At 43.0% G+C, this 27397-nt stretch overlaps 1 protein-coding gene across 2 annotated transcripts in view; it reads left to right on the top strand.

The window, feature by feature from the left end:
• Window positions 1-17821, top strand: part of kdr (kinase insert domain receptor (a type III receptor tyrosine kinase)) — a 32432-nt gene extending 14611 nt beyond the window's left edge. For both annotated transcript variants that reach the window (XM_080431883.1, XM_080431884.1), the window contains exons 11-30: window positions 635-764; window positions 1525-1636; window positions 1757-2101; window positions 2577-2720; window positions 2865-2996; window positions 5002-5108; window positions 7241-7376; window positions 8319-8423; window positions 8949-9062; window positions 9699-9787; window positions 10867-11029; window positions 11423-11514; window positions 12653-12775; window positions 12896-13007; window positions 14458-14557; window positions 15045-15150; window positions 15334-15476; window positions 15601-15685; window positions 15924-16000; window positions 16683-17821. In XM_080431883.1, the coding sequence (XP_080288009.1) occupies window positions 635-764; window positions 1525-1636; window positions 1757-2101; window positions 2577-2720; window positions 2865-2996; window positions 5002-5108; window positions 7241-7376; window positions 8319-8423; window positions 8949-9062; window positions 9699-9787; window positions 10867-11029; window positions 11423-11514; window positions 12653-12775; window positions 12896-13007; window positions 14458-14557; window positions 15045-15150; window positions 15334-15476; window positions 15601-15685; window positions 15924-16000; window positions 16683-16902 (2635 nt within the window). In that variant the 3' untranslated portion in view covers window positions 16903-17821. The remainder of the gene's footprint in view (window positions 1-634; window positions 765-1524; window positions 1637-1756; window positions 2102-2576; window positions 2721-2864; window positions 2997-5001; window positions 5109-7240; window positions 7377-8318; window positions 8424-8948; window positions 9063-9698; window positions 9788-10866; window positions 11030-11422; window positions 11515-12652; window positions 12776-12895; window positions 13008-14457; window positions 14558-15044; window positions 15151-15333; window positions 15477-15600; window positions 15686-15923; window positions 16001-16682) is intronic.
• Window positions 17822-27397: the final 9576 nt, after the last annotated feature.

Genomic DNA, 27397 nt, shown 5'->3' on the forward strand with positions numbered 1-27397 from the left:
TCGGCTATTTAAAAAGAAAAAAAGTCTTGACAAATCTTTCTCTTATGGGGGTCCCTGGCACAATATCTCTTTGAATGGGGGTCCGTGGCCACTGCCAAATATATATCAGTCTGGGGGTCCTTGACATGACAATGTTTGAGAACCACTGCTCTAAGGTCAAATGTGTCGATAGATTTCTATATTTTGTCACAGAGAATGCAGGGTTTTCCCCAGCATGTGTACATGTATGTGAGTTTGTGGACATAACATCGCTGAGTTAGATCTGGAAGAACGTTGTGTAAACCCCACAAAACATTTCTTGTTCTGTAAATGGGACAAAAACAAACAGAAGGGTTTCAGTTATGACACCGGTTCTGGGTTGGTCGAGAATCCAGTCCAACCCAGCGCTGCCTGGAAAGCGGACTTTAAACAGAGGATGATGATGATGATGTTCTGTAAATGGGTAAACAAAAAAAAACGGAAGGGTTTCAGTAATGAAACCCGTTCTCTATTTATTCTATTATGTTTGTGTCTTCCTCCTCGCGACTGCAACTGGGCGTGCATGTCAGAGGTATAGGAACACAGGGGGATCGGAGAACTTCCATTGTTCACATGTTGTTGAGTTTCAGTGGGATTGTACGGACTGTTTGTTCAGGTCAGGACTGCTGAGGTCAGAGGTGAACCTGGATCAGTGCAGTGGATGGAGGAGCATCAACAGCACCAGCACCGGACCCAACCCCACTGTGACCGACCCAATTAACCCTGACACTGACCATGCCCAGAAGGTAGATGCATTTACACTAGAGATAGGCGATATGGATAAAATCATATTTTTTCACTTTTTCTTTTCAAAGATCTTAGGTCTTAAGTAGCAAAAATTGCAGATCTACAAGCGCACAATACATAACATTGTGACACATTGTGAGCTTGTAGATCTGCTATTTTTGCTGTTTTTGTAAATATTCAAAATTGTTTAAAAGTATGAAATAGGGCTTAAGTGAGTAAAACCAGGAAAAGACAACACTTATACCATATCACAATATTATGATATCCAAAATCCCAGACGATATATAGTGTCATATCATGATATCGATATTGTAATGATATAGTTCGCTGCTCTACTTTATACCACAAAGGCACAAATGCAGGCAGATATATGTTCAATACTGTGTTTGTTACTGTATCTTATGTTATTTAGATATACTTAATATATATTTTAAATACAGTAAGTATACTGTTTGCATAACCTCAGATATTAAGAATGTTAGGATAGCATGTTTAGAAAGACACAAGGTTTGATGTTTACCTGGTATACCAGTGACTTTTAAACATTAAATTGTGTTGTTTGTTGACAAGGGTTCATAACATTTACTCTGATCTAGCACTTTTAAGTCGCTCTGGATAAGAGCGTCTGCTAAATGCCTAAATTGTCGTTGCAATTTTATTTAATTTGCAATGTACAAGTGAATCATTGATGTCTATTCTCATGTCTTACTAAATAAACTACATCAATCAATCAATCAGTCTCAAATGTTTTATGTGTAGAAAACGATGAGTTCTTTGAAGATCCAGAAGGCTGAGGTTCACGCCCTCTACAGATGTGTGGCCACCAACAAAGTAGGCCAGGATTCACGCGTCATCCTCTTCCACGTAACACGTAAGCGCCGTGTCGTCTCTGTTCTCTCACTTCATTTGAGGGAAGCCCTGTTTACTGACCGTCAGACTGTCAATTCCAATCATGATTTGCTCATTGTACGTCCATCTTGCACCCCACCAGGTGGCCTGGAGTTGAGTTTGTCTCCATCCAGGGAGCCCGTAGAGGAGGACCAGGTGGCTCTGAGGTGTAAGGCCGACAGGCTGATCTACGGCAACCTGGCCTGGTACCGGCTGAGAGGCATCCCCGAGTCGGAGCAGCTTCCCCCGGTCCAGCCCTGCCGCGTCCTGCCCCTGCCCCTGCAGCCCATGCCCCAGGCCATGCTGTCGGGCTTGCAGGGCGCCAACGTGACCCTGGAGCTGCTCCTGCCCAACGTCTCCCGTCAGGAGGAGGGCTGGTACGCCTGCCAGGTGGAGAACATTAAAACCGGCGAGAGGACATGCCTGCTGCGCCTCCTGTCCCTCAGAGGTGCGACCAACGTACTGCTCCTAATGCCTGATTTACACTTGGTTGGGCATTGTGTTAAAAAAATAGCTGATCTACAAGCTTACAATGCGTTGCACCATGATGCGTGACACTGTCTGGCACCCAGTTGCGTTTAAATCAGGACTTATTTTTGACACAGCATTTGAGTGTGAAGCGACTGTAAAGAGGCCGTGTGTTTGTTTGTCTGTGATACACCTATACACACCTCTAGGCTTCCTCACTCATGTTATTTTACTCAGTAACTGTGACTCTCAGGGCCGGATTAACCCTTTGTGTTGCCCATTGTGGTCGTAGCTGAAATGGGTCATTCTTCACCAGCGGGTGCTGCCGACATGCTTCACCGTTTTACCGCTTCTTCAGGAGCCATTGTTTCAGTATTTCGATGCTCTTTAGCCGATAGTTTTGAGGGGAAATAGACAACAACTAACTAACTCGCCTCATTATCCTTGTGTTTTAGCTCTTGAGGCAGCGAGGATCCTGAATTTCACTGACCAAAGAGTCAACATCAGTGCCACGACTGTGCTGGTTTGTAATGTGTCCGGCACTCCCAGCCCCACTGTGATCTGGACCAAAAACAACCGCACTGTGGTGCAGGGCTCAGGTGAGAACGTAGCATAGAGCCATTGCACAAATGCTGCTTTTCCAATGCATGGTACAACTCACACTTTCTTTTGTAGCATGCAGCAGAAAAGCACCAAAAATCTGTTTCTGACGGCTGCTAATGCTTGTCACGGATTTCTTCCAGGTGTGATTCTGAGCGAACAGAACCAGACCCTGACCATCCAGCGAGTGAAGACGGAGGACGGTGGTCTATACACGTGTACTGCCTGTAACAGCCGCGGCTGTGACACGGCACAGGCCAACTTAGTAACTGAAGGTCAGAACCCTGTTCTTAGCATCCAGCGAAGAATTGCTGCTACTTAACCAATTGAAAAGTTATGGGAGGTTGAATGATACGTTTCCTGTTTACTGGTTAAAAGGAATATTACTGCATTCTCGTAAGTGAAGTGATGAGATGTGGGCCTTTCACCAGTCAGAGCAGTCCGTACTATCACAAAGCCCAATGTATTTATACCCAGCCTCAAGGTTTCGGCTCACACACACACATTAAAAAAAGTGTTGTCGTATTTTTTTATATTAAAAGATGAAGCGCAAAAAAACTCCACACTTCCGCGGGGCAGGAAGCCGGCCCCTGTTTAGCACACATCCTCCAGGGTGGTTCTAAATACAAAACAATGAGGGGGCTTCAGGACAAAAGGACCAGGCCCCCGGCCCGGCCCCTGCCCCAGTTCCAGTCACCCCCCCACCCCTCGCCTGTTCTCTACTGATCATTGAAACACAGCAACAAACAAGCAAACACGCTAACAAGAAGCTTGGGGGCTACGTGACCCGTCCCCGACCATCGTCCTGTCAGCTGCTTTCCAGGCGCCGGGTGGCCACACTAGCGAGGAGAGGGGGGTGACAGGGGATATAAGGACAGTGAAAACATAGGAATCAAGAATCATGGAGATCCGCTTGTCCAGAACCGCCGATCCGACCGATATGCCCATATGTCGGCATATATGGAGATCCGGTTGTCTAGAACCGCCGATCCGACCGATATGCCCATATGTAGGCATGTATGGAGATCCAGTTGTCTAGAACGTCCGGTCCAACTGATACCCTACTGATGACATCAGTATAGGGGATATATGGGCTTAAAAGGGACAAGGACCTACAGATACAGAGATCTCCGTGGCATAAAAGGGACACAGGCTGGCAGACGGGTACAACGGGTACTGGGGTACAACATTTACAACGGGTATTGCATAACCGGGACTGGGTGGGGCATGCATTCCCAACTTGCATTGTTCCCGACTTCCGGATTATAATGAAAAATCTGATAAGAAATAAGGTTAAAAATGCCAAAATGGGGGATGCCAGAGAGGGTTTGTTGTAGATGGTAGGCAGGGCATGGGGTTCCACAAAGACAGTAGACAGACTGGAGAAGTGCTTTCGACATTGGCACCGGTCACACCTGAGCATTTGATATGATGAGATAAAACACCAGGCAGTTTCCAGACCCAATTCCAAAAGTTGCCGCCCTCCAACCCAAACACGCATTCAGACACCCAACAAACCCTTTTCCTGATGCTCCCGTGTTGAGCGCTGCCAAAACACGTCACTAAAAGATTCCATCTTCCAAACAGACAGACATGCTAACAGTATGTTGCATCTAAAGAACACAACCCTTCCTTATCATACAAGTCGTTTATGCCAATTGTATCCCAAATAATGTGCAGAGAGACAAGTCCAGGTGTGCCTTGGAGTTTTGTGACAACCACACATTAATGTACAACTAATGTACATGTGTAATGTAATGACAGTTATGCATTTTTTAGTTTTTTTTACTTCATCAGTACTCATTTCCCAATACAGGCAGGTAAAAAATATATACTGTATTCTATCCACTTTTTTTTTATCCACAACCTGCCATCACTATTTTGGTTATGTCATTATTGGTGAAAATTCTACATTTAATTTATTATTGTTCTTTTTTTCTTTTTTCTTTTCTGACCCCAAAAACCTTTTAAAAAATTGGAAACCCATGGTCTATGCTGCTCGTTAGTTTGACAATGCGTTTAACATAGATGCTTTAACCCATTAAACCGGGAAAGCATCTGTGTCATTTTAGATCTTAGCGTTGGCTATTCAAAAATAGCAGATATACAAGCTTGTACATCCGCAATTTTTGAAGATTTTTGAACATTTTGAATTACGAAAAAGTTTGAGAACTACTGATTTCGAAGGCATCTGTAGAATCGGCCTCGGGTCTTAATGGGGTCATGGACGAGCGAGGCGAGTTGTGAACAAACGTGACTGACTGACGGCAACCGTTGCAGGAGCCGAGGAGAAGACCAACGTGGAGCTGATCGTTCCCATCGGCTCGGTGGTCATCGCCATGTTCTTCTGGCTGCTCATCGTCTTTGTCATCCGCGGGAGAAAGAGGGTAAGAGAGAACCACGCTTCCTCGTCCTCGGCCTTTGCCCGACTTTCTTTCCCTTCCTTCTATTCTTGCCCACACAAAGCCCCCACAATAATGACTTGAAACAGGCACACACATGCACGCACGGCCTGGACTGATTGCCCTGGCACCCCTTTGTGCGACAGGAACAACAGGGCCACTCTGTGCTCTCTGTGAGTCACGTAGGCACCCCACGTGACGCTGGCATGGCCCCCCCTTTTTCACTGGATGGGGGCAGCTCAGTCACCCTATTCTAGAGCAGTGGTTCTCAACCTGTGGGTCGGGACCCCCAGGTGGTCAAACATTGGCCAAATTGTCAAATAATATAAGAAAGAGGCAAAATAATTTTTTGAAAATAGCGGATGCGTTGCGAGGCGTTGTGAGCTTGTAGATCTGCTATTTTCACAATATTTATCTGTGGAACCGAGTCAAACAAAAGTTAATGCCTCAACTCCTGCATTCCAAGTGCTTATTAGGGTGGGGGGTCCACAGTTCAAATATGATTATTCGGGGGGGTCCCCAGTTCAAATATGATTATTTTGGGGGGTCACGGCCTGAAAAGGTTGAGAACCACGTACTGTTCTAGAGCAGTGATTCTCAACCTGTGGGCGGAGAGGATATTGCAAGTTTGCCCCCAAATAACTGGCAAAACACTAAGATTTTTATAATTAAAAAATCATATTTTTTTTTATAATTATCAAATTATGTTTATTTAAATCCTTGAAAAGTGAGTTCTCATTGCGATTCTGCCAAATAGGAACTTGGAATATATTCGGTCAGTTCTATTGATCCAAGCCGGAACACAATCAATTGATTGATCATAACATGTTCTGAAAATGCACTAACGTACCATAACCCTAACCTCACATAAATTATGCCTAAACCTAACCTCAAAACCCTGTCCACCTGGGAGAAACACCGGAAAAAGAGACTCTCCCATGGTTTTATTCACTTGCTACTTTATGCCCTGGATGGAGCCTGAACCAAAGCTTGGATTATATGCTTAATTAGATCTGAGTATGCGGATGAGAAGAAAATGCCTCAAATAATGAAGGCAGCATGTGATTTCCGTGAAATCTTTACCTATAACTGCACCGATCTGCATAAAACTTGTATGCGCACTCCCTAGAGACCAAGGAAAAACCTCTGCCCTGCATTTTTCATATCTGCCTTTTATAGCGCCAGGAGGCTGACTTATGTAAAATAAATGTTTTTCTATTACTCCTTCAATTTTGTTTTTAAATTTCACGCAAATCGGTACACATGATCTCTATAGTCATGTGATCAAGACGGATCTGTTTGATTTTTCATATTCCATCCTGATTGGCTAAGATCTAAAGTTTGCAGGAGTGGCCCATTTTGAACAAAATGCCTCAAATCATGAACGCAGTGTCCAATTGCGGTGAAACTTTGCACGCACATTCGCACTACGTTGACGAACTAATGCCACCCATTTGCCCTATTATAGCACCACCAGGAGGCAGATTTTTGCAATAAAAATAAATAAAAAATACTCCTATACAGATTTTGTCCAAACATCACGCCAATTGGTACACATTATCTCTATAGTCATGTGATCAAGAGGGATCTGTCCGATTCTTCATTGCTGGTGCACAATAACCTACCTGACCTAGCGGAGACCTGTGCTCCGAGGAGCACTTTTTCTAGTTGGTCTTTGTTTTCTCTAGGTCAGGGGTCTTCAACAGGGGGTCCGGGACTCCTAGGGGGTATTCAGAGTTACTACAGGGGGTCCGCCAAATCTTTGTGTGATGGGGAACATCGCAGCGCGAGTGCAAGGCGTTGTGAGCTTGTAGATCGGCTATTTTCGGAGAGTTGGTGTTGAGGGAAAAGGAGCAGACCAAGTACAGGGCCAACGGTTAAGTTGACCGAATATTGAGGGTTTAAAAGGTTAGCTGTCTGAAAATACACATTAGCATGAATCCAGCTATCTATGAAATCTATGAAAAAGTTTAATCTGCAACAGAATTTACAACCCAAACTTTCAGCTATAAGGGGTCCTTCCTTGGCCTGAAAAACGTTGGAAGAGCCCTGCTCTATGTCTTTCTGTGTCTCTTGCTCTGTCCCCATCTCTAACTCTCTGTGTCTCTGTCCCTCAGCCGTACGGCGGGGACCTGAAGGCAAACTATCTGTCCATGATCCTGGACTCCGAGGACATGCCCATGGACGAGCAGTGTGAGCGGCTCATGTACGACGCCAACAAGTGGGAGTTCCCCAGGGACAGGCTGAAGCTAGGTGAGACGTTAGCAGGGTTCAGTCACCCAAATGTATTTGATATGGTTTAGAACAGTGGTTCTCAACCTTTTCAGGCCGTACCCCCCAAAATAATCATATTTCAACTGGGGACCCCCCACCCTGACTAGCACTAGCACGTAATGTAGTTGAGGCATTCAATTTTGTTTGACTCGGTTCCACAGCTAAATATTGTGAAAATAGCTAAGTTGAGCTTGTAGATCGGATATCTAAGAAAATGTTGCCTCTTTCTTATATTATTTGACAATTTGGCCAATGTTTGACCAGTTTTCATAGTATAGTTTGTTTATTACTTTTGATGCAGTAATGGTCTTTTTCTTTTCTTTCTTTCTTTTTATTAAAAAAGTCTTAAAAGTCCTTAAATTGTCACTTCACTGTCACCTGGGGACCACCTCAAAATCATGTGGGGGTCCCGACCCACAGGTTGAGAACCACTGGTTTAGAAGGACCTGTAACACTTAAACCCTATATATTTTGTTTACCAAGGTCCCCCAGGGGTCTATACTTGGTCCCTTCCTTTTTTCCCCCTACGCCAAATCTTTTTGATGAAACAGAAAAGAAAAACATGTCACAATGCGACACTTTGTGAGCATGTAGATCCGCTATTTTCACCGCATGTGTCCATAATAGGGACTCTAGGGTTCGGTAGAGGACCACAATGGAAATAAGCCTTAGGGCTTTATTGTGTTTTTTTCCTCTGGAATATTGTCTTTGTTATGTTGTGCTGATGTGCTCTTTCCTTTTATCACCAAATAAATTCATTCATTCAAGTAGTTAAAGTAGGTTGTAATACAGTCTCGTGGACAAATAACTACTTAAATTGATTACTAGTGTGGCAAATACACGATCAAAGCTATTTGGGTTTGTGTGCATAAATCTATCACAAATGAAATCAAATAAAATTGTGAATGTTGTGCCTTGAAGGTGACCAATTGGGACGCGGAGCATTTGGACAGGTGGTGGAGGCCGCTGCCTTTGGTATCGAGAAAGCCACCACTTGCACTACTGTTGCTGTCAAGATGCTTAAAGGTAAATACTGTGCTGTCATCTTTCCTGTATATATACATTACACAGATACTGTATATACTGTAGGAAGACTAGGAACACACACATCATCTACAGATAAATACAGACAGACACACATCAGCCCATTAAAACGGGAAAGCGTTTCTGTAATTTTAGATTTTTGCATTGGTTAATCAAAAATAGCAGATATAAGCTTGCACAGCAATGTACAGCAAGCTTTACTTGTACATCTGCTGTTTTTGAACATTTTTGAAAAATCTTGAAAGTGAAAGATTTAGAAGGCATTTGTAGAATCAGCCTCAGGTCTTAATGGTTTAATATTAATCCAGACACGCACGCACGCACACACACACGCACACACACACACACACACACACACACACACACACACACACACACACACACACACACACACACACACACACACACACACACACACACACACACACACACACACACACACACACACACACACACACACACACACACACTCTTATGGAGAGGTACAGTGATGGCTGTGTGTTCCAGAGGGTGGCACCGGTAGTGAGTACCGTGCCTTGATGTCTGAGCTGAAGATTCTCATCCACATCGGTCACCATCTGAACGTGGTCAACCTGCTGGGAGCCTGCACTAAACCAGGAGGTGAGTCATCATCATATGTCAAACATGCTGCACACATGCTACACATGTTAGGGAAGAAGCAGTGGACTTACGCAAAGGGTTTCCATATCGTTGCTGCCCCGTGGGAACCTTGTAGCTTATGTCCAAAACCGTTACTTTTCAGGAGATGGAAAAAACAACCAGTGCTCCAATGGATCCAATGTCATTATTTAGTCACAAGCTCTTGTTTTCACTGGTTCAATATCTAAAAACACACTTTTAACCACTTGAAATTTTTAACTCACAACATGTCACGATCATAGACCTTAAAACAATATGGACAACGTTACGCCATTGGTTTCTATAGATCTTCTATATCCAGTCCGAAATGCAACCGGAAACCTACTTTATCATTAATTTAAAAATGAATGGGACCATAATTTACTAAACGCATATCATGATGGTTTTTAAACTAGCGATTGAAAACATAAAGTGTTCATGAAAAGGTTTACTAAGGTAATAAAATCAAGTGTAAAGTTCGCCCAAAACCTCATATTGTGCAATAAAGCACATTATATTAAATTAAAATGACATTAAAGTATGCCTTACTTAAAGTTTACAGTACATTCATATTTGAGGCATTAGCCGGCATTATCATCTCTTTCCCTCCACATGCAGGGCCTCTGATGGTGATAGTGGAGTACTGTAAAAACGGTAACCTGTCCAGCTACCTGAAGAGCAAGCGTGGAGAGTACAGTCCCTATAAGGTAAACTCCCTCACTGCCTGTAAAAACACAGCAAGCCTCTGCTTTGGTCACGCTTAACCACTTAAACCCTATACGTGGGGGTCCCTCAGGCCAGGGCTCTAATAGACACTTTTCTGTTGTCGCTCTATCATCGCTGATCGGCTACTTCCTGCAAAGGTATTCCCCACAATACAGACGCCGGGGTTTAAAGGGATACTTCACTTTCAAATAAAATAAACATTAAAAAAAAATATTTTAAAAAAATGAAAGAAGTTATGGCAAAATAAAGGCCCCCTCACACATTAGTAGGACACTCTAATGCGTGAGGGGGCCTTTATTTTGCCATAACTTCTTTCATTATTTTTTAATAATTTTTTTAAATGTTTATTTTATTTGAAAGTGAAGTATCCCTTTAAGTGGTTAAAGACAAATGCAACCTGCATTCAACAAGGCAAAGGAAAATAACTTGTCAGGATGATCTCCTCCCTGTTGCTCTGTGTCGCAGCCACACTGTGTCTTCACCTTTAATCCATTAAGACCTGAGGCCGATTGTACAAATGTCTTTCTTTTTTTCATATGACAATATACTGTGTATCAGTGTTTGGATCATACTACTGGTCCCCCAGGAGTCTATACCTTTTCCTCCCCTACACCAAATATCTTTGCAGAAAATAGCCGATCCATTTTCCAAATGTTCACCCCAGAATGGTTGTTTAACATAATTTAATCATTTAGACATTTTTGTCACAGTACACATGCACATACAGTACGTGGAATTTGTCCTCTGCATTTAAACCCGTCCTAACTGCAATTAATACATCACACAGGGAGCTGTTAGGGGCGATGTGTCTTGGGCAAACCGGCGACCGTCTGACGTCACTCACTGCTGTCCTTCACTACTACCTCTCTTTTTCAGTGAATGAATGCAATGATTTATGTATTGTATTTTTATGACCTGTCTCGCCTACGCTCACATCTGGTCTCAACCTTTTGTTAGAAGTCTGTGCCAGCGGCACAACAAGCGCTGCATTACATTATTTTCACTGACGGTGTTGTCATTGTTGGCATAACTGGCATCTCTGTTATCTCTGCACCAACAGAGGAAGAGGTTGAGTCACCAGGGTTGGGTGCGTGTGGCAGAGGATGTGACAGGAGGGGACCTGGGTCTGGGGAGCAGCCCGCACCTGGACATCTGCACCGGAACCGCTGTCTGCTCCAGACTGGCCGACGGAGGATCAGTCAACAACATGGAGAATGCCGAAGGTGCTGAAAATTAGGGGTGCAACAGTTAATCAGACTAACTGATTTAATGTTTAAAAAATGTTTTAAGCGCAAGAATTTTAAAGAATAGTTTAATAATCGATCCCTATTTTAAGAATGTCATTCATTATCGGTGAAAAGGACCACCCTCCCACCCAAACAAAAACAAATAGTGAAAATAGCCGATCTACAAGCTCACAATGCGTCGCAATGCGCTTAGAGCTTAGATCGACTATTTTCACTATTTTTGCACGACACCTTTTTCTGACAAAGTATAAAATAACGTTTAGTTGTTAATTGACTCGTTGATGTTCAAAAACGTGCTTCTCGATTATTAGATTAATCGAAAAAGTAATCGATAGCATGATCACTAAGAAATGTCTCCTGTGACCACAGAGAGCTCTGACTATGACCACCTGACCATGGAGGACCTTATCAGCTACAGCTTCCAAGTGGCCAAGGGCATGGAGTTCCTGTCATCGCGCAAGGTGGGACCCATACCCCTCCTACACATACAGTATAGAGCCACACACAGTATTTCATACAGTGGTATCACCTATACTAGTCTCTCAAGCCAGACAACTATTCCCACAATCTTCAAATGTAGAGTATACGACACCCCCTGAACTCCACGATAGGAAGATGTCATCTGTCTGTCATTTCCCTTCTCGAAAAATTTCCATTTCTGCTAAGCAGCAAGCGAGATATGCTAATTGATTTACAGTAGGAATGATTTAGGTGACTGCAGTGGCGAAACGGAAGTAGGGTGGTGGAGGGGCATAAGTATCACCCAGCCATTCCTCACTGCCCTCGTTTACCAGCCTCAAGCAACGAGGAATGCCCAGGAGATAATGTCCTCACACCGTTAGCATGTAGATCTGCTATTTTCACAATTTTAATAAAAACTTTTTTACTAAAGTATTTTTGACTATTTTTGACAGTATAATGACCCCAAAATGCAAGTTATGATTTTGTGCAACATATCAAATATGTTGGACTACCTCCAAACATCTTTGATCTTTGGCGCCCCGCCCCACCCAAGGGGTGCCTGGACCCCAGGTTAGGAAACACTGTTGTAATGCAAGGGTTCCCAAACTTTTCAGGCCGCGACCCCCCAAAATAATCATATTTGAACTGGGGACCCCCCACCCTGACAACGACTTGGAATTGTAGGCATTACATTTAGTTTGACTCGGTTCCACAGATACATATTGTGAAAATAGCCGAACTACAAGCTCACAACGCCTCGCAGAGCGAGGCGTTGTGAGCTTGTAGATCGCCTATTTTCAAAATGTTTGCCTCTTTCTTACGTAACATTTGACAATTTGGCCAATTTGGTATTAAAAAGGTTTTAAAAGTCATTAAATTGTAACTTTAGAAATGTGCAGATACCCTGTATACACTTATACTGTATGTTGGTTTGTTTACTGTTGAGTGAGAAAACAGAAAACAATGTTGCATATTAAGCTAGTCATCTGGGGACCCCCCAAAATAATTTGGTCCCGACCCCCAGTTTGGTAACCACTGTTGTAATGTATATAGTTCATGAGGTGATACTGCTAATCTAGGATGAAGGTGCTCAGTGTACAGTGGATGTTCAGTGTTCACCCCCTCGTCTCTCCTCAGTGTATTCACAGAGACCTGGCGGCCAGGAACATCTTACTGTCGGAGAACAACGTGGTGAAGATCTGTGACTTCGGCCTGGCCAGGGACGTTTACAAAGACCCCGACTATGTCCGCAAGGGAGACGTGAGTCACACTTCAACTACTGCGCTCCAGACGCCACTGTTACTGTACGGGCCGCTAAGCAAGTTCCCTGTACAAAAAGTTGTACGGCTGTGTAGTAAAACATTTGAATTGTGCTTTCAGGCGCGCCTCCCTCTCAAGTGGATGGCTCCTGAGACCATCTTTGACAGGGTTTACACCACACAGAGCGATGTCTGGTCTTTCGGGGTCCTTCTCTGGGAGATCTTCTCACTCGGTGAGTCTAGTGTCGGTTAGGGTTGTCACAATCATTACATTTTAGTTGATTATTTTGTGATACAAATAATAGTGATTAATGATTTAGTTGTGTTTTTGGCATTGAACGTTGAAAAATATGGATAGAAATTACATTTCTGTTTGCCTTTTATTGTAAACAAAAATCATGCTGGGCAGATATGACAAAAAAACGTAAATAAACAAAGCCTATTCCTGAAATATACAAAGAAATGACTGAGGTTGTAGATCTGCTATATATTTTTTTACAATTGCTAAAAGCCTTTGCACATTTTAGATAATGTTTGCTCTAAATGCCCAAAATAGGACCGCCAAGTTGAAAGTGGTTAACCACTTAAACCCCAGCATCTGGGTTGCGAGCTTGTCGACCTGTTATTTTCTGCAAAATCATTCCCCACAATAACAGAAAACAGAAAATGTACAGGTATAGAGCCCTGAGGGACTCCGGTCAACATTATAGGGTTTAAGTGGTTAAGAGCATGGACAACGACGTCGAAATAATGTGACATTTCTGTTAACTGCATCCAGCTGTTTTCATACAGATGAATGGTAACAATTCAAATGATTAATCCAAAATAATTGCGCTCAGGCAATTACTGTAGCCTAGTAATTGTGCATGGTCTAGTGTCCCTGACAATCTCACTCTGGAATCATAACTCCACAGATGAGTCATCATATCTGATAGTTCATATTTAATGAACATTGAAATGTATTCAGAATAGGAAGTAATGTATGAAATTAGGGGCTAGTTAAGATGCCCATCCATCACGGGGCTCCGACAAGCAGCTGACAGGTGGCAGGAGACAGTTTAACATTTTATATTATTGATACATACACACATTCCTGCTGAAGTAAAAGACAACGACAAAAAAAAAGAAGAAGCAAGTCTCAAGATTAAATAAAATACTGGTAAGCTGCAAAAAAAAGAAAAATGGCTTAGGCATTGATTAGCTCCATCCATCTAAATCAGCAGTGTACATTATTAACTTTATCGAAATCAGATGTGTTAAACGATCAACTCAATTGAACTCAGTTGTAAAGAAAAAAACTCAAAGGAATAGGAATTTAGTACAAAATGTGTAAACCGCTGCGTCGTTGAGGGTCTCCTGATAGCCCTCGGGCCCCTGGGATCTTACCAGCTTGCCAGTGCACATAATGGTAACCGGAAGGCTCGCCCCAAAATAATGGCTGCAGTGCAGTGTCGTTTTACTGAAGTTAAGGTTAGGAGTATGTTTAGGGGCATGCATAGTTTTACTGAGGTTAAGTTTAGGAATAAGGTTAGGTTTAAGCATAGTTTACTGAGGTTAAGTTTAGGAATACCTGGTGGAGACCGTTCCGAGGTCACCGGATTTGACCAGGGGCGAGCGTGTTTTGGGGCGAGCGTTCTTGTATTCTCTGAGAGTACCTCTCTAACTAGCGGTGTCCTACTGCAGGGGCTTCTCCATATCCTGGAGTTTGCATCGATGAGTTGTTCTGCAGGAGGCTGAAGGAAGGAACCAGGATGAGAGCGCCCGACTACGCCACCACTGACATGTGAGTGGAAGCATGACATCACACCAGTAATTCCCAACCTGTGGGCCGCGAGGGTATCGCAAGTGGGCCCGCAAATCATTGATACTCAACTAAGATTTGAATGATAATATAGCATTAATGTAAAAAATATGAACGTGGTATTCTTTCTTTAAAACCTGAAATGAAAAACAATGAAAAATGTATTTTTCATTGTGATGCCAATAAATAGGAACTTAAAGTATACTATGCTCCACTTAAGATGGATGGGCTGCAAACAACACTTTTGAGATTTTCAAGTGGGGCCTGAAGCAGAAAATGTTGGGAACCACTGCCTAGAGAGTGTTAGAGTTTGTGGTCCCGGACCCGGACATCTGACGTCACAATGGTGTTCAGATTTCCAATGCGTTTATGTTTTGTTAGATTTTATGCAGTAAATGAGGTCTAACGAACGCCACAGCAGCGCATGTCGCTGGCTTGCTGCCATTCTAATGCCTTTGGTTTCCTCCAGATACCAGACCATGCTGGACTGCTGGCTGGACCGTCCAACAGACAGACCCACGTTCACAGAGCTGGTGGAGCACCTGGGGAACCTGCTACAGGCCAGCGCTCAACAGGTCCGCTCCTCAAACATCAGTACATACTGTATACACTATACAGTATTGCTGCCATCACTTCTCGACCTGTGAATGTTTTATAAACCTCCTCAGTGAATGCTAAATGTTGCTCACTAAAATATCTCTGAGGCAGATTCAGTTTACCAGGTATGTGTTTGAGAATGTGTTTTTTTTTCCCTCCAGGATGGAAAAGACTACATTCCTCTCACAGACGGCGAGCTTCAGGGGGCCCTAGCGGGCCTTGACCCCAAGGGCCCCTTCAATAGGCCCCAAAGTGGAGACACCATTGTACTCCAGCTGCAGTATGACAACGCCCCACTCCTCGGGTCAGTACATTAAGGGGGGGGGGGGGTTATCAAAAGCAGAGGCATGGATTCCCCACTACTGTAAGTGTGCAGGAGTGTGAACGGCTGATAAAGCTAGTTGTTATTGTTTTTTCCCTCTCTGCAGGGTGACCCAACAAGTTGAAAGGAGCAGTCGGCCGCTCAGCATCAAGACATTTGAGGACATTCCTCTGAAGCGTAGCAGTGTCATGGTGAGTGTCTGTCCCCCCATAAGCACAGACAGTGGATATATGCGCGTGCGTGCGTGCGTGCGTGCATGTGTGTCTGTGATTAGACATTTAGAGGTTAGGTTTAGGGGTAAGGGTCAGAGTTCTGCCTGATTGTTTTTGTTGCGCACCGTTGTCGTGCAGCAAAAAACGTGTGGGGGTGTGTGTTGTCGACCTGTGGTGTTCATTCCCTCGTTTGTGTGTGGTGTGTGTGTTTCTACAGGAGGGACATACAGTCGGCATGAGCCTCTCCCCAGAAGAGACGAAAGACCACCAGCTACCACGCACGCCCAACTTCAGGTGAGGCCACATGTAACTGTTCTTACATTACAACGGCTGTTTGAACATAATGCAGCATCCATTTGAGAATGGAAAAGGACATGTATTAAACATATTTAGGGGCTAGAATATTATCCTATATACTGTACCAGCGGTTCCCAAATGGTGCTGAGGCACACTGGTGTGCCATGAGACCAGTCCGGGTGTGCCTTGGGATTTTGTGACAACCACCATTCTTATTATTATTAGGCAATATATACAACTATACAAAAAGTTATGAATTATTTAAACTTACATTATCAGTACTTTGTGCACACTCATTTTCAAACAAAGAGGCAAATTCTATACCCCTAAAGCATTTGTTTAATGTATTTATTTACGGGGGGGGGGGGGGGGGGCATTAGTAAATAAAACAGATTGATCAGAGTGATAAAACATATTGTAGAGGCTATTTTGCATGGGTACACTTACAGATGTGCCATGAGATGTGGACTCCAGTACTATCAAGTACTGGAATCTTTTTGATTCATGTCATAGTTGCAGAGTAAGATCTACTGCATTCATGTATTTTAAACCCAATTTTAAAAAGAGTTTTACACTCAGGGCTATGTTAACACAAGATGTTACTATGCGGTAGCATGCTGTCTCGTGTACTATACCATTGTATGTTAAAAAGAACGTCCCATCCTCTGCCTCGGCACAGCCAACTGCACCGCAGTAAGAGCAAAGAGTCGCTGGCCTCGGAGTCGTCCAACCAGACGAGCGGCTACCAGTCGGGCTACCACTCCGACGACACGGACACGCCCATCTACGCCAACGAGGAGGTGATCCTGAAGCACAGCATGATGAGGCGGCCTCAACCGCCGCCCAAGACGGCCGATAAGTACAGCGCGGAGGTCCGCTACAGCACGCCGCCGGTCTGACCCTTGAGTAGTCCCCCCCACCCACCACCACCACCACCACCAATAGCATCCACCAGAGATGTAACCATTCACTCAACCCATGAGCGTGAGCAAGCAAGGAAGCGTGTGTGGTAAACAAGCGAACTCAAAACTAGATTAAGTGCTTAAAAAGGGGATTCATTTTTTCGTCCACCGATTTAAATCGTCACAAATTTCAATCAATCTTTAACTTTTTCACGATGAATTGTTTCATCCCTTGTATCCACCCCTATACACCTCTCTCTCTTACAATCCTTATGACTGATTTATTCTTGGTTGTGCATCGGAAATAGCCGATCAGCTCACAACACGTCGCGACGTGACGTATTGTGAGCTCGTGGATCGGCTATTTTTTATGCTCGACCCCGGCCACGCAACTATAGCATAGATCAGGCATAAATGAGCCTTTCTTCACTGTACAGAACTCTTTTGACCTTAAGCCAGGTAGCACTCAACTAGGAACAATCACCCGCCAATAGGAGCTTTGTTCATGATGGCGCTATTACGCAATTTTCTCAAAAGATAACTTAATATATTCATTGGGGGAGGGAGGGGGGAGGAGAGAATTGATCTTTCTACAAAGAACAGGGCTCTCTACGGACCGCAGGGAGAATGCTATCGTGTTGACACAGCAAGCGGAGGGTCTGTGGGGGAGTCTGGATGACGTGGACACACCTACTTCCTGGCCGAGCGGAGTCCACCCAGTTCCTCTATTGCAGGAAATGGCAACAGAAATTTTAGACAATTGAGTGCGCAAGTGCTTTCTTTCTTTCATTTTCATTTTTTTTGCGTCGATGGTGACATAATTGTTGGAGGGAACCAAGCAGTTTTTATTTTTATTGTTTTGTTGTTAATAAAACGTTTTGGTGAGGAAACTGTTCTCACTCGGCTCGTTTCCAGACGGTGTTTCTTGTACAGTTCCTTTATTCATGACTTACCATACTGTTGAAGGTGTATTATTAACTACACGTGTGATAAATGTATCTAGTTTTATAAAAATAAATATACCTGCAGATTAAGAGTATTCCTTTGTATTAGTTTTTCATCATGCCAGTGTCCTTTTACTATGGTTCGATAGCCAACATAATAATGTCGATCTGAGGTCTTGTCTATTTGAACCTCTCCCACTTTGTTTTTGTATCGTTGTACAGTGTGTTGGTACTGTATGTCCAGTACAGAATGTTAGGCATGTTTGTGTACACCTCACATCCTTTCTCTGGGTCTTACTGACCCCTAAGAAAACAATACCTCTGTCTTCTTTGTGTGTGTGTGTGTGTGTGTGTGTGTGTGTGTGTGTGTGTGTGTGTGTGTGTGTGTGTGTGTGTGTGTGTGTGTGTGTGTGTGTGTGTGTGTGTGTGTGTGTGTGTGTGTGTGTGTGTGTGTGTGTGTGTGTGTGTGTGTGTGTGTGTGTGTGCGCGCGCGCGCGCGTGTGTCTGCACGTCTCCGTGAGCCCTATGGAAACAATACAATCCAACCTTGGTTATTTTCTGAGGTATTGTCAGCAGACTACAGTCCAGTATGGAGACAGTATTGTCCACTTCTGTAGCTACTAGTAGGGAATGTGTTTGAAAATGATTAGGAGACTTGTGGTAAGGCTTAATTTCTCTCTTTTTTTTCAATGGTTCTCAAAGTGGGATCCGAGGACCTCAGGGGTCTTTGAAGAGGTTCCAGCGGGTACCCCGCAAAGATGATTGATAGTTAGGAACCAAATAGACCCTTACGGGTCTGTCATAGTCATGGGGGTTTGTGGCCTAATTCATGGCAAAATGGGGGTCGAGAACCACTCCTCTTAGTCACCACTTCCATACTCATATTCATACTTAATACACACTGAGTTACAGCCAGTCTGCAACCAACTCCACTAGAGTGTTTTGGTGTTGAGTGGAAAGTATTACTAGGTTGTTCAGGGCTCTGGTGATGCTAGCTAAATGAATAATATAGTAGGCCAGTTTTGTTCACCTTGTCTTTGTTGTGAGGGCTTTCACAGTGTGTCTTAAGATGTTCGTTTTTTTGTGACCATAGCCCCTTGATGTGGCAGGAAATTAGGCTTCACATAAATCAGGCAATTTGATCACAACCTACAATTAAGGATGAGTTAGTTCAAAGACAAGAATTTGTTTACAGTTTTGATGACTTCCTAGAACTGCTAATGGTCGATGATGTCCTCTTCTTGGTACCAAAACAAACACATATAGCTAATGCACATTGAATGTGTTACACAATTCCTTTGCTCCATTACACCTGCAGCATAATTTAATCTGGAAGTGTTGCCCGCACCAATAGGTCTACACACAGAAAAATAAAAGGTGCCTGCCAACTGGAACCAAAACTAGTTCTTCAGAGTAATGGCATGGAAGAACCTTTCAGAAGGTTCTTCAAAGAACCATGTATCATCAACTTGGTCCACTCCCCACTCAATAGCTGATCTACAAGCTTGCAACGCGTTGCAATGTGTCGCATTGTTAGCTTGTAGATCTGCTATTGTCGGAAAATGTTTGCCTATTAAGATTTGCACAAAATTGGGATGCTTGGGTTTAAGTGCTTCAAGGTGCCAACAAGAAACAAAAACTTTGACAAAAAGGTTTTCTATAACCATTGTGAAGAACATGAAGGGATCATTCACTAAATGGTTCTCTTCGTTGAACCATATGGCCTTTTAAATAACCACTTTTTATGTTGGGCAGATAACAGCATAGAGGTGCCAACCTGACTGTGTTATGGATGGTGTGTGTGAGTGTGAGTACACAACAACAGATTTCGCCTGCAATCATGGACAACCGAAGGGCTAATTATAGCGTAGCGGAGGAAATGACTTGCAGCCTCTGAGAAGATTGTTTTCAAGCTCCCACACGCATTACTGACTGTATAGTGTACATTCTGAAGGGACAGCTCAGTGGTATTGTCTTCATCAGTCAAACTCAGTCTGCTCTTTTTTCCCTTTTAATGACACTATCAAGGACAGTGGTGGAAAAAGTGCTCATCTGAGCTCGGTAGCATCAGTAGTTGCACTTGCAGAGTATGAAATCCTCAACCTGCTCCCTGGACCCCCTCCCCACTAGGCCACCACCAACCAGGCCTCCCGTTTCTGTCAAAAATTCTGGGAAAAAGTTGTTGCAAACCAAATCACTACATGCCTGGATACAAACGACCTGTATGAGCAATTTTCGATCTGGTTTCCGGATACCAAACATAGCACAGAGACTGCCCTCATCAGGGTAACCAATGTACCTTCTGCTATCCTCCGACACTGGCTCACTCAACATCCTCATTCTCCTCGACCTCAGTGCTGCTTTTGATACCATACACCACTCCATACTCATCTCATGCCTCATAACCACCCTTTGGAATCACTGACACCACCCTGATCCCTCCTCCTCTGGAGCCAGTCGCACCACCTCACACCAAGTTCAAACTTAGCCTCGTTATAGCTGAACCCATTCAATCCGGGGATGCATCTCTGTCATTTTAGATTTCTTTGGCTATTCCAAAAATAGCTGATATACAAGTTCATAGCGCGGCACCGAGTGCCGCGCTATGAGCTTGTAGATCTGCTATTTTTTGAAAAATCGTGAAAATGTGTGAAAATCTTTAAATATATATATTAAAAAAATATATATATATATCTAAAGATTTGCAAAAATGTTCACATAACAAAAAAAAAAAGCAGATCTACAAGCTCATAGCGAAGCACTCTGTGAAACAAATGTGTGTCGCAAGCTTCTTCCATTTGACGGTGTCAGGTTAGCAACTGGCCCCAGTAGTGTAAACTTTACACCACTGGGGAGGAGGAACTCCAGACATGCCACTTTGAATGTAACTATCACTTCTGAAATGCCATCTTCACTCTTGGCTTAAAGTAATATTAATGCAATTCAAGTAATAATAAAAGTATATTTATGCTAATGCTTTATACACTATACCTTAATTTGTGTGGACAAAATATAGATAGATAGATAGTTCAGTAACAGGGGTCTTTTCAACTCTTTCATAAACAGAAAATGCATGTTCCAAGTCATTATATGGACTAGTTTAAAGTACTATCATTTTTATTATTACTATTACCCTGTTCCTTATCATTGCATAATGTTTTCATTATCATTGGTATTATCATTATTTTATTAACAGTAATATTTCATTAAAACATATATATTAAAGCCATAATAAAGCCAAACATTTTGTTTAGATGAGATTGAGAACTTGGTGAAGCTGGTGAAGCTGGAAGAGGCTGCTGTTTTCATTCTGCTGTCTCTGTCGCCCTCAAGTGGACAACGTGAACAGCACACCAGCGACTGTCCAATAACTCCAATTGTTTGAACAGCTCAGTTTGCGCTGAATGAATTTCCCATCATTTAACATTATTCACAAAATCCTTATACAAAAATGACAGCTTGGAACCAAGCCAACTAACTACGAGATGAATCATTACCATCAAACATTTTATTTGGGTCCACATACAAGTTAGGGGGGACTGTAAAAGAATGATTTAAAAGTGTTAAGGAACTATGCATATAAACAATGGGTCTTCAACCATAGTAACTCGACCCCTAGGGCAGTGTTTTCTTCATGTCAAGGACCCCCACAATATGCATTTAGCAGTGGCCCCCCATCTGAAAATATTTGGTGCCAGGTATATATATATCCCCAGGGGTCCTTGTGGACAGTGGGGATACCAGGGGGTCCCCAGCAAAAGTAGTTAATATAGCTTCACATTAATTTTAACCACTTTAACCAAATTACATACTTTTTTTTAATCGTGAAAATGTGTGCAAATCTTTGAATATGTATATTTTTAAAGCGAAAATCTTTGAGATGGGGGTCGGTGGCGGCCAAATACATATAATTTTGGGGGTCCTTGACATGAAAAAGATTGAGAACCTTCAACCATTGATATAGAAACATAGGTTTTTCGGGAATACTGTTGGGATTTAGAAGACATTTGTAGAATAGGCTTCAGGTCTTAATGGGTTAAAGCACTTTGGCTAAATGTGTTCAAAACTGGTGCGTCATGAAATCTAGTTACATTATTTTTGTTGTAAACGAGCATTGCCAAATAGTTTCCTCTGTGCTGACCTGTGAGGAGTCCACTGAGAAGCTGTTGCCAATGTGCCGTGGAGTTATGGAAAGGTTACGGCTGGCCTGTCAACGCGCACAAACACACACACACACACACACACACACACACACACACACACACACACACACACACACACACACACACACACACACACACACACACACACACACACACACACACACACTAGACAATTGCTATAGAATGTGGATAGAAAATCAGGCTTGGCTCATCCAACGTGTCGGACAAGGCAGTAATTATAAGTCAGTGAGTGTCAACTAGCATGTCACTCTGCTGTGATTTGTGGTTTTAAGTGAACTTTGAGAGGGGGGGACTCAAGTAGGAGAACAGGTTATATCTTGTTTACCATTATGTTTAAACACACACACACACACACACACACACACACACACACACACACACACACACACACACACACACACACACACACACACACACACACACACACAAAAAGCGAAAATCTTTGCTTCTGGGGGTCCCTGGAACAAAACATTTTGAGGCGGGGTTCTACAGCCAAATACATATCATTTTGGGAGTCCTTGACATTAAAAGGTTTGAGAACCACTGATATAGAGGACCATCACTTCTGTGAAGAAATGCTTGGATACACAAGAGCACTGCGTCCGAACTGGTCATACTTACGAAGCGGTTCAGAAAATAATGTTTTTATTTTATTTTGTATTTATGTTAATTTGACAGGGACAAAACAAAAAAGCATAAATAACGGTTTCATGTTATAAAAACATGAAACCATTGCATTGAATGTGGTTTCTGGCCGAGGCTAATTTGAGACCCCAGTCCCTGGTTAGGCCTTTCTATACAAATATCTACCTAGTTAAAAGATCCAAAAATCCAATCCAATTACAAAAAGCACATAATATGAAGCTCTAATCTAAACAAGTACAAAAGCAACAACATTCCCAAATTACAGTCATGAAAGCAGTGACTTTAACATTATTAACGTGCATAACATATTAGTGTTTGCAGCTTTGGTTTGATTTCAACCAGTATTTCACTTTTTCATGAAATATTTTTGATCAGTTTTTTTTTGTTTTTGTTTTTTTGTTAGGGCATCACCAACCATCATCGCCAAGGAGTGAGTGAGTGTTGATTTAATCATTTATTTGTTATGAAACAGGAATAGCATAACATAGTTAAGGGTTTCTGATATTTAACCCATTTAGACCTGGAATGCAGCTTGTAGATCTGCTATTTTTTTTTATCGTGAAAATGTGTGCAAATCTTATATGTCTGCTGTCTGGCAGAAACCAGCTAACTCCAAAATGTTCATTTTTCAGGAAATGACTAAAACAAAACAAAAAGTGGAGTTAGGAGGTTTTGTTCATCATTGATAAGAACAGCTAAATGGACCTCCAAGCTCTCAATGAGGTTGGGGGTCAAAAGGGGGTGGAGCCTGGAGTCCAGCTAACTCCACCCCCCTTTGGTGGACTTGGCTGGTTTAGCAGAAAGTTTGAGGATCCAATGGAGTTAGCTGGTTTTGTCAGAAGCGCTTTTTAATACTTTTCATTGGTTCAATATTTTTTTAATCAACACACAGATGTAAAGGGTGTATAGCACTGATTTATGGAAAAAAATTCAACGACAGCAACGATATACTCTTTTAAAGCAAACATTTTTACCTCAAATCTTTGCTTCTGGGGGTGCCTGGAACAACATATTGAGATGGGGGTCGGTGGCGGCCAAATACATATAATTTTGGGGGTCCTTGACATGAAAAAGATTGAGAACCTTCAACCACTGATATAGAAACATAGGTTTTTCAGAATACTGTTGGGATTTAGAAGACATTTTGTAGAATAGGCTTCAGGTCTTAATGGGTTAAAGCACTTTGGCTAAATGTGTTCAAAACAGGTGCGTCATGAAATCTAGATAGTTACATTATATTTGTTGTAAACGAGCATTGCCAAATAGTTTCCTCTGTGCTGACCTGTGAGGAGTCCACTGAGAAGCTGTTGCCAATGTGCCGTGGAGTTATGGAAAGGTTACGGCTGGCCTGTCAACGCGCACAAACACGCACGCACGCACGCACGCACGCACGCACGCACGCACGCACGCACGCACGCACGCACGCACGCACGCACGCACGCACACACACACACACACACACACACACACACACACACACACACACACACACACACACACACACACACACACACACACACACACACACACACACACACACACACACACACACACACACACACACACACACACACACTAGACAATTGCTATAGAATGTGGATAGAAAATCAGGCTTGGCTCATCCAACGTGTCGGACAAGGCAGTAATTATAAGTCAGTGAGTGTCAACTAGCATGTCACTCTGCTGTGATTTGTGGTTTTAAGTGAACTTTGAGAGGGGGGGACTCAAGTAGGAGAACAGGTTATATCTTGTTTACCATTATGTTTCAACACACACACACACACACACACACACACACACACACACACACACACACACACACACACACACACACACACACACACACACACACACACACACATGCCCGAAGGGCGCCGGTCCAGTAAGAATGAATTTAACTCAAAGAGTGTACTAATGTAACCACCTGGAGCCAAGAGCCATTCTTTGTCCATTCCAGTGGAGGTATGCGTTCAAACACATCATCAGTGTTGTTTCCTGGAGTCACTGGGTGTTTCGGGTCTTGCAACAGACACCCTCCTCCAGGCGACCCGACCGAGGCTGATCAGACCCCGGCCTGTGTCCAAGTGGTACTGCCCCCACTGTCTCTTGGGGGTTTAGGGTGGCAGGTGAGATAGCAGCAGGTGTTGGCGACACTAAGAGGCTCTAGGTACTGTGAGTTGCCTCCGGGCCTGGCTCCTCCTTCGTCTGACCAGAAGTGGGCATTCTTCTGTGCGTTGCGTCGTCATTGCTGCTGGGCAAGAACATCTCATTCTGCCTTGATGGATTTTTAAACCCTCCGTGCAGGTTTTACCACAGTCCGCAGCTTTTGGGTTCTTCCTCACAGAAGAAGTGGTTTGGGCTGCCAACCCTCTCCACCCCGGTTCGCCGTCTCTCCGGCCGTCCTCTGTCTCTCAAGATGTCACCGCGCTCTTTGTGGTCGCTCCAATGAACATAAACTCTTTTAGGGAACTGTAATTGTTGTTTAAAAATATATACCTAGAAAACCTTATACGTCTTTGACCCATGTAGAGTCAAACATGTACACACATCACAATTTATTTTGACAGAAAGTGCTATGATGTCTGTCTGTCTGTCTGTCTGTCTGTCTGTCTGTCTGTCTGTCTGTCTGTCTGTCTGTCTGTCTGTCTGTCTAGTGAATTGTGTGTAATATGAACATTCAATTAAAATAAGCAATTATTCAGTGGAAATAGCAGATCTACCCCGTTGCAACAGTATCTGTTGCTAAGTGATTCGGTGAAGAAGGGGGGGGGCCGAGTACAGACCCCTGGGGGACCATGGTCAAGTACATAGGGTTTAAAGGGTAAGACCACTTTAGTAGAGGTTTGGGTTGTGTAGTTACCTTGCCATGATGTAACTCCAAAGGTGGGCAAGAAATCAAAAATAATTGCTCCATTGATTAGAAATTGATAATTCAAAATATGCTCCTCATTGACTTACATTGTACGGTAAAACAGCTCTCAAAGTCACTCTTTTAGCACATAAATGAACCCAAACATAGCTGATTCAGACTATATAGAGCATCACCAAACCCAGTACTGTTTTTTTTTTTTATAAAAATGTCAACTTCCTGTTGATTTTACTATTTGAAGATCTGGATCCGGATCCGCCGATCCAGTCCGGGTTTTCTACTTATTAAAAATGGCAAAATCAACAGGAAGTTGACATTTTTATTTAAAAAAACAGTACTGGGGTTTGGTGATGTTCTATATTGTCTGAATCAACTTTGTTTGCGTTTGTTTTTGTGCTAAAAGAGTGACTTTGAGAGCAGTTTTACCGTACAATGTAAGTCAATGAGGAGCATATTTTGAATTATCAATTTCTAATCAATGGAGCAATTATTTTTTATTTCTTGCCCACCTTTGGAGTTACATCATGGCAAGGTAACTACACAACCCAAACCTCTACCAAAGTGGTCTTGCCCTTTAAGTTGTTAAAGTTGATAACACACACACACACGCGCGTGCACGCACGCACGCACGCACGCACGCACGCACGCACGCACGCACGCACGCACGCACGCACGCACGCACGCACGCACGCACGCACACACACACACACACACACACACACACACACACACACACACACACACACACACACACACACACACACACACATACACACACACACACACACACACACACACACACACACACACACACACACACACACACACACACACACACACACACACACCCACACCTTGCTCGAAGGGCGCCGGTCTAGTAAGATTTCATTTAACTCAAAGAATGTACAAATGTAACCACCTGGAGCCTTGAGCCATTCTTTGTCTAGTGGAGGTATGCATTCAACCTGGGAACTGGACAGCCTGTATGACCTGTAAATGCTTAAGCATGTGGAGAAAACTGACAATGCTAGCTTAACTGGAACTGGAACATAATTGACTTTACCAAGACTCAACCAGAGATCACAAAACTGGGTCACAGTTGTCTTCCTCTTGCTCCTTTTCATTTGTGGAATATGAAAGACAGAAAGAAAGAATGGAAGTTAATGAATGTATTCATGTAGGCCTACTATGTAAGATCATAAATGGAATAAATAAAAATGAAATGAAATGAAAGGAAATGAAATGAAATCAAACAAAACAATAGTGGCAAATGTGAAGTCACATGCAGTCACCAACGACACGATTTATGACACAGGTGGTCTCCCATCCAAATTATTCCCCCCCCCCCTTTTTGGTTGCATTTCAAACATTTTGATCAATCTACAAGCTCAAACGTGCTGTCATGTACGTAAGCTTGTACATCTCTTGTACACATACAGCTTGGCTAATTTCACTAAATAAGGCTGAAGTGGTTATAATTCATATTGTATTTTTGTATGTTTTGAGACACACAATTTATATGTGTGTGCGTGTGCGAGTTTGTGTGTGTGTGTGTGTGTGTGTGTGTGTGTGTGTGTGTGTGTGTGTGTGTGTGTGTGTGTGTGTGTGTGTGTGTGTGTGTGTATGTGTGTGTGTGTGTGTGTGTGTGTGTGTGTGTGTGTGTGTGTGTGTGTGTGTGTGTGTGTGTGTGTGTGTGTCCTCTTGCTCGACCAAGTCTCAAGAGGCTCTTGCCTCTTGAGACTTGGTCAAGTGAATATTGTCAGACTGTGCTAAATAATAATAATAATAATAATAATAAGCTCACAAGGGCCTTGTGAGCTTTTAAATCTGCTAGTTTCACTGAATATTCG

Source organism: Gymnoscopelus braueri (genome assembly GCF_963280865.1).
Source record: "Gymnoscopelus braueri genome assembly, chromosome: 6".
In the NCBI taxonomy this organism is placed as follows: domain Eukaryota; kingdom Metazoa; phylum Chordata; class Actinopteri; order Myctophiformes; family Myctophidae; genus Gymnoscopelus; species Gymnoscopelus braueri.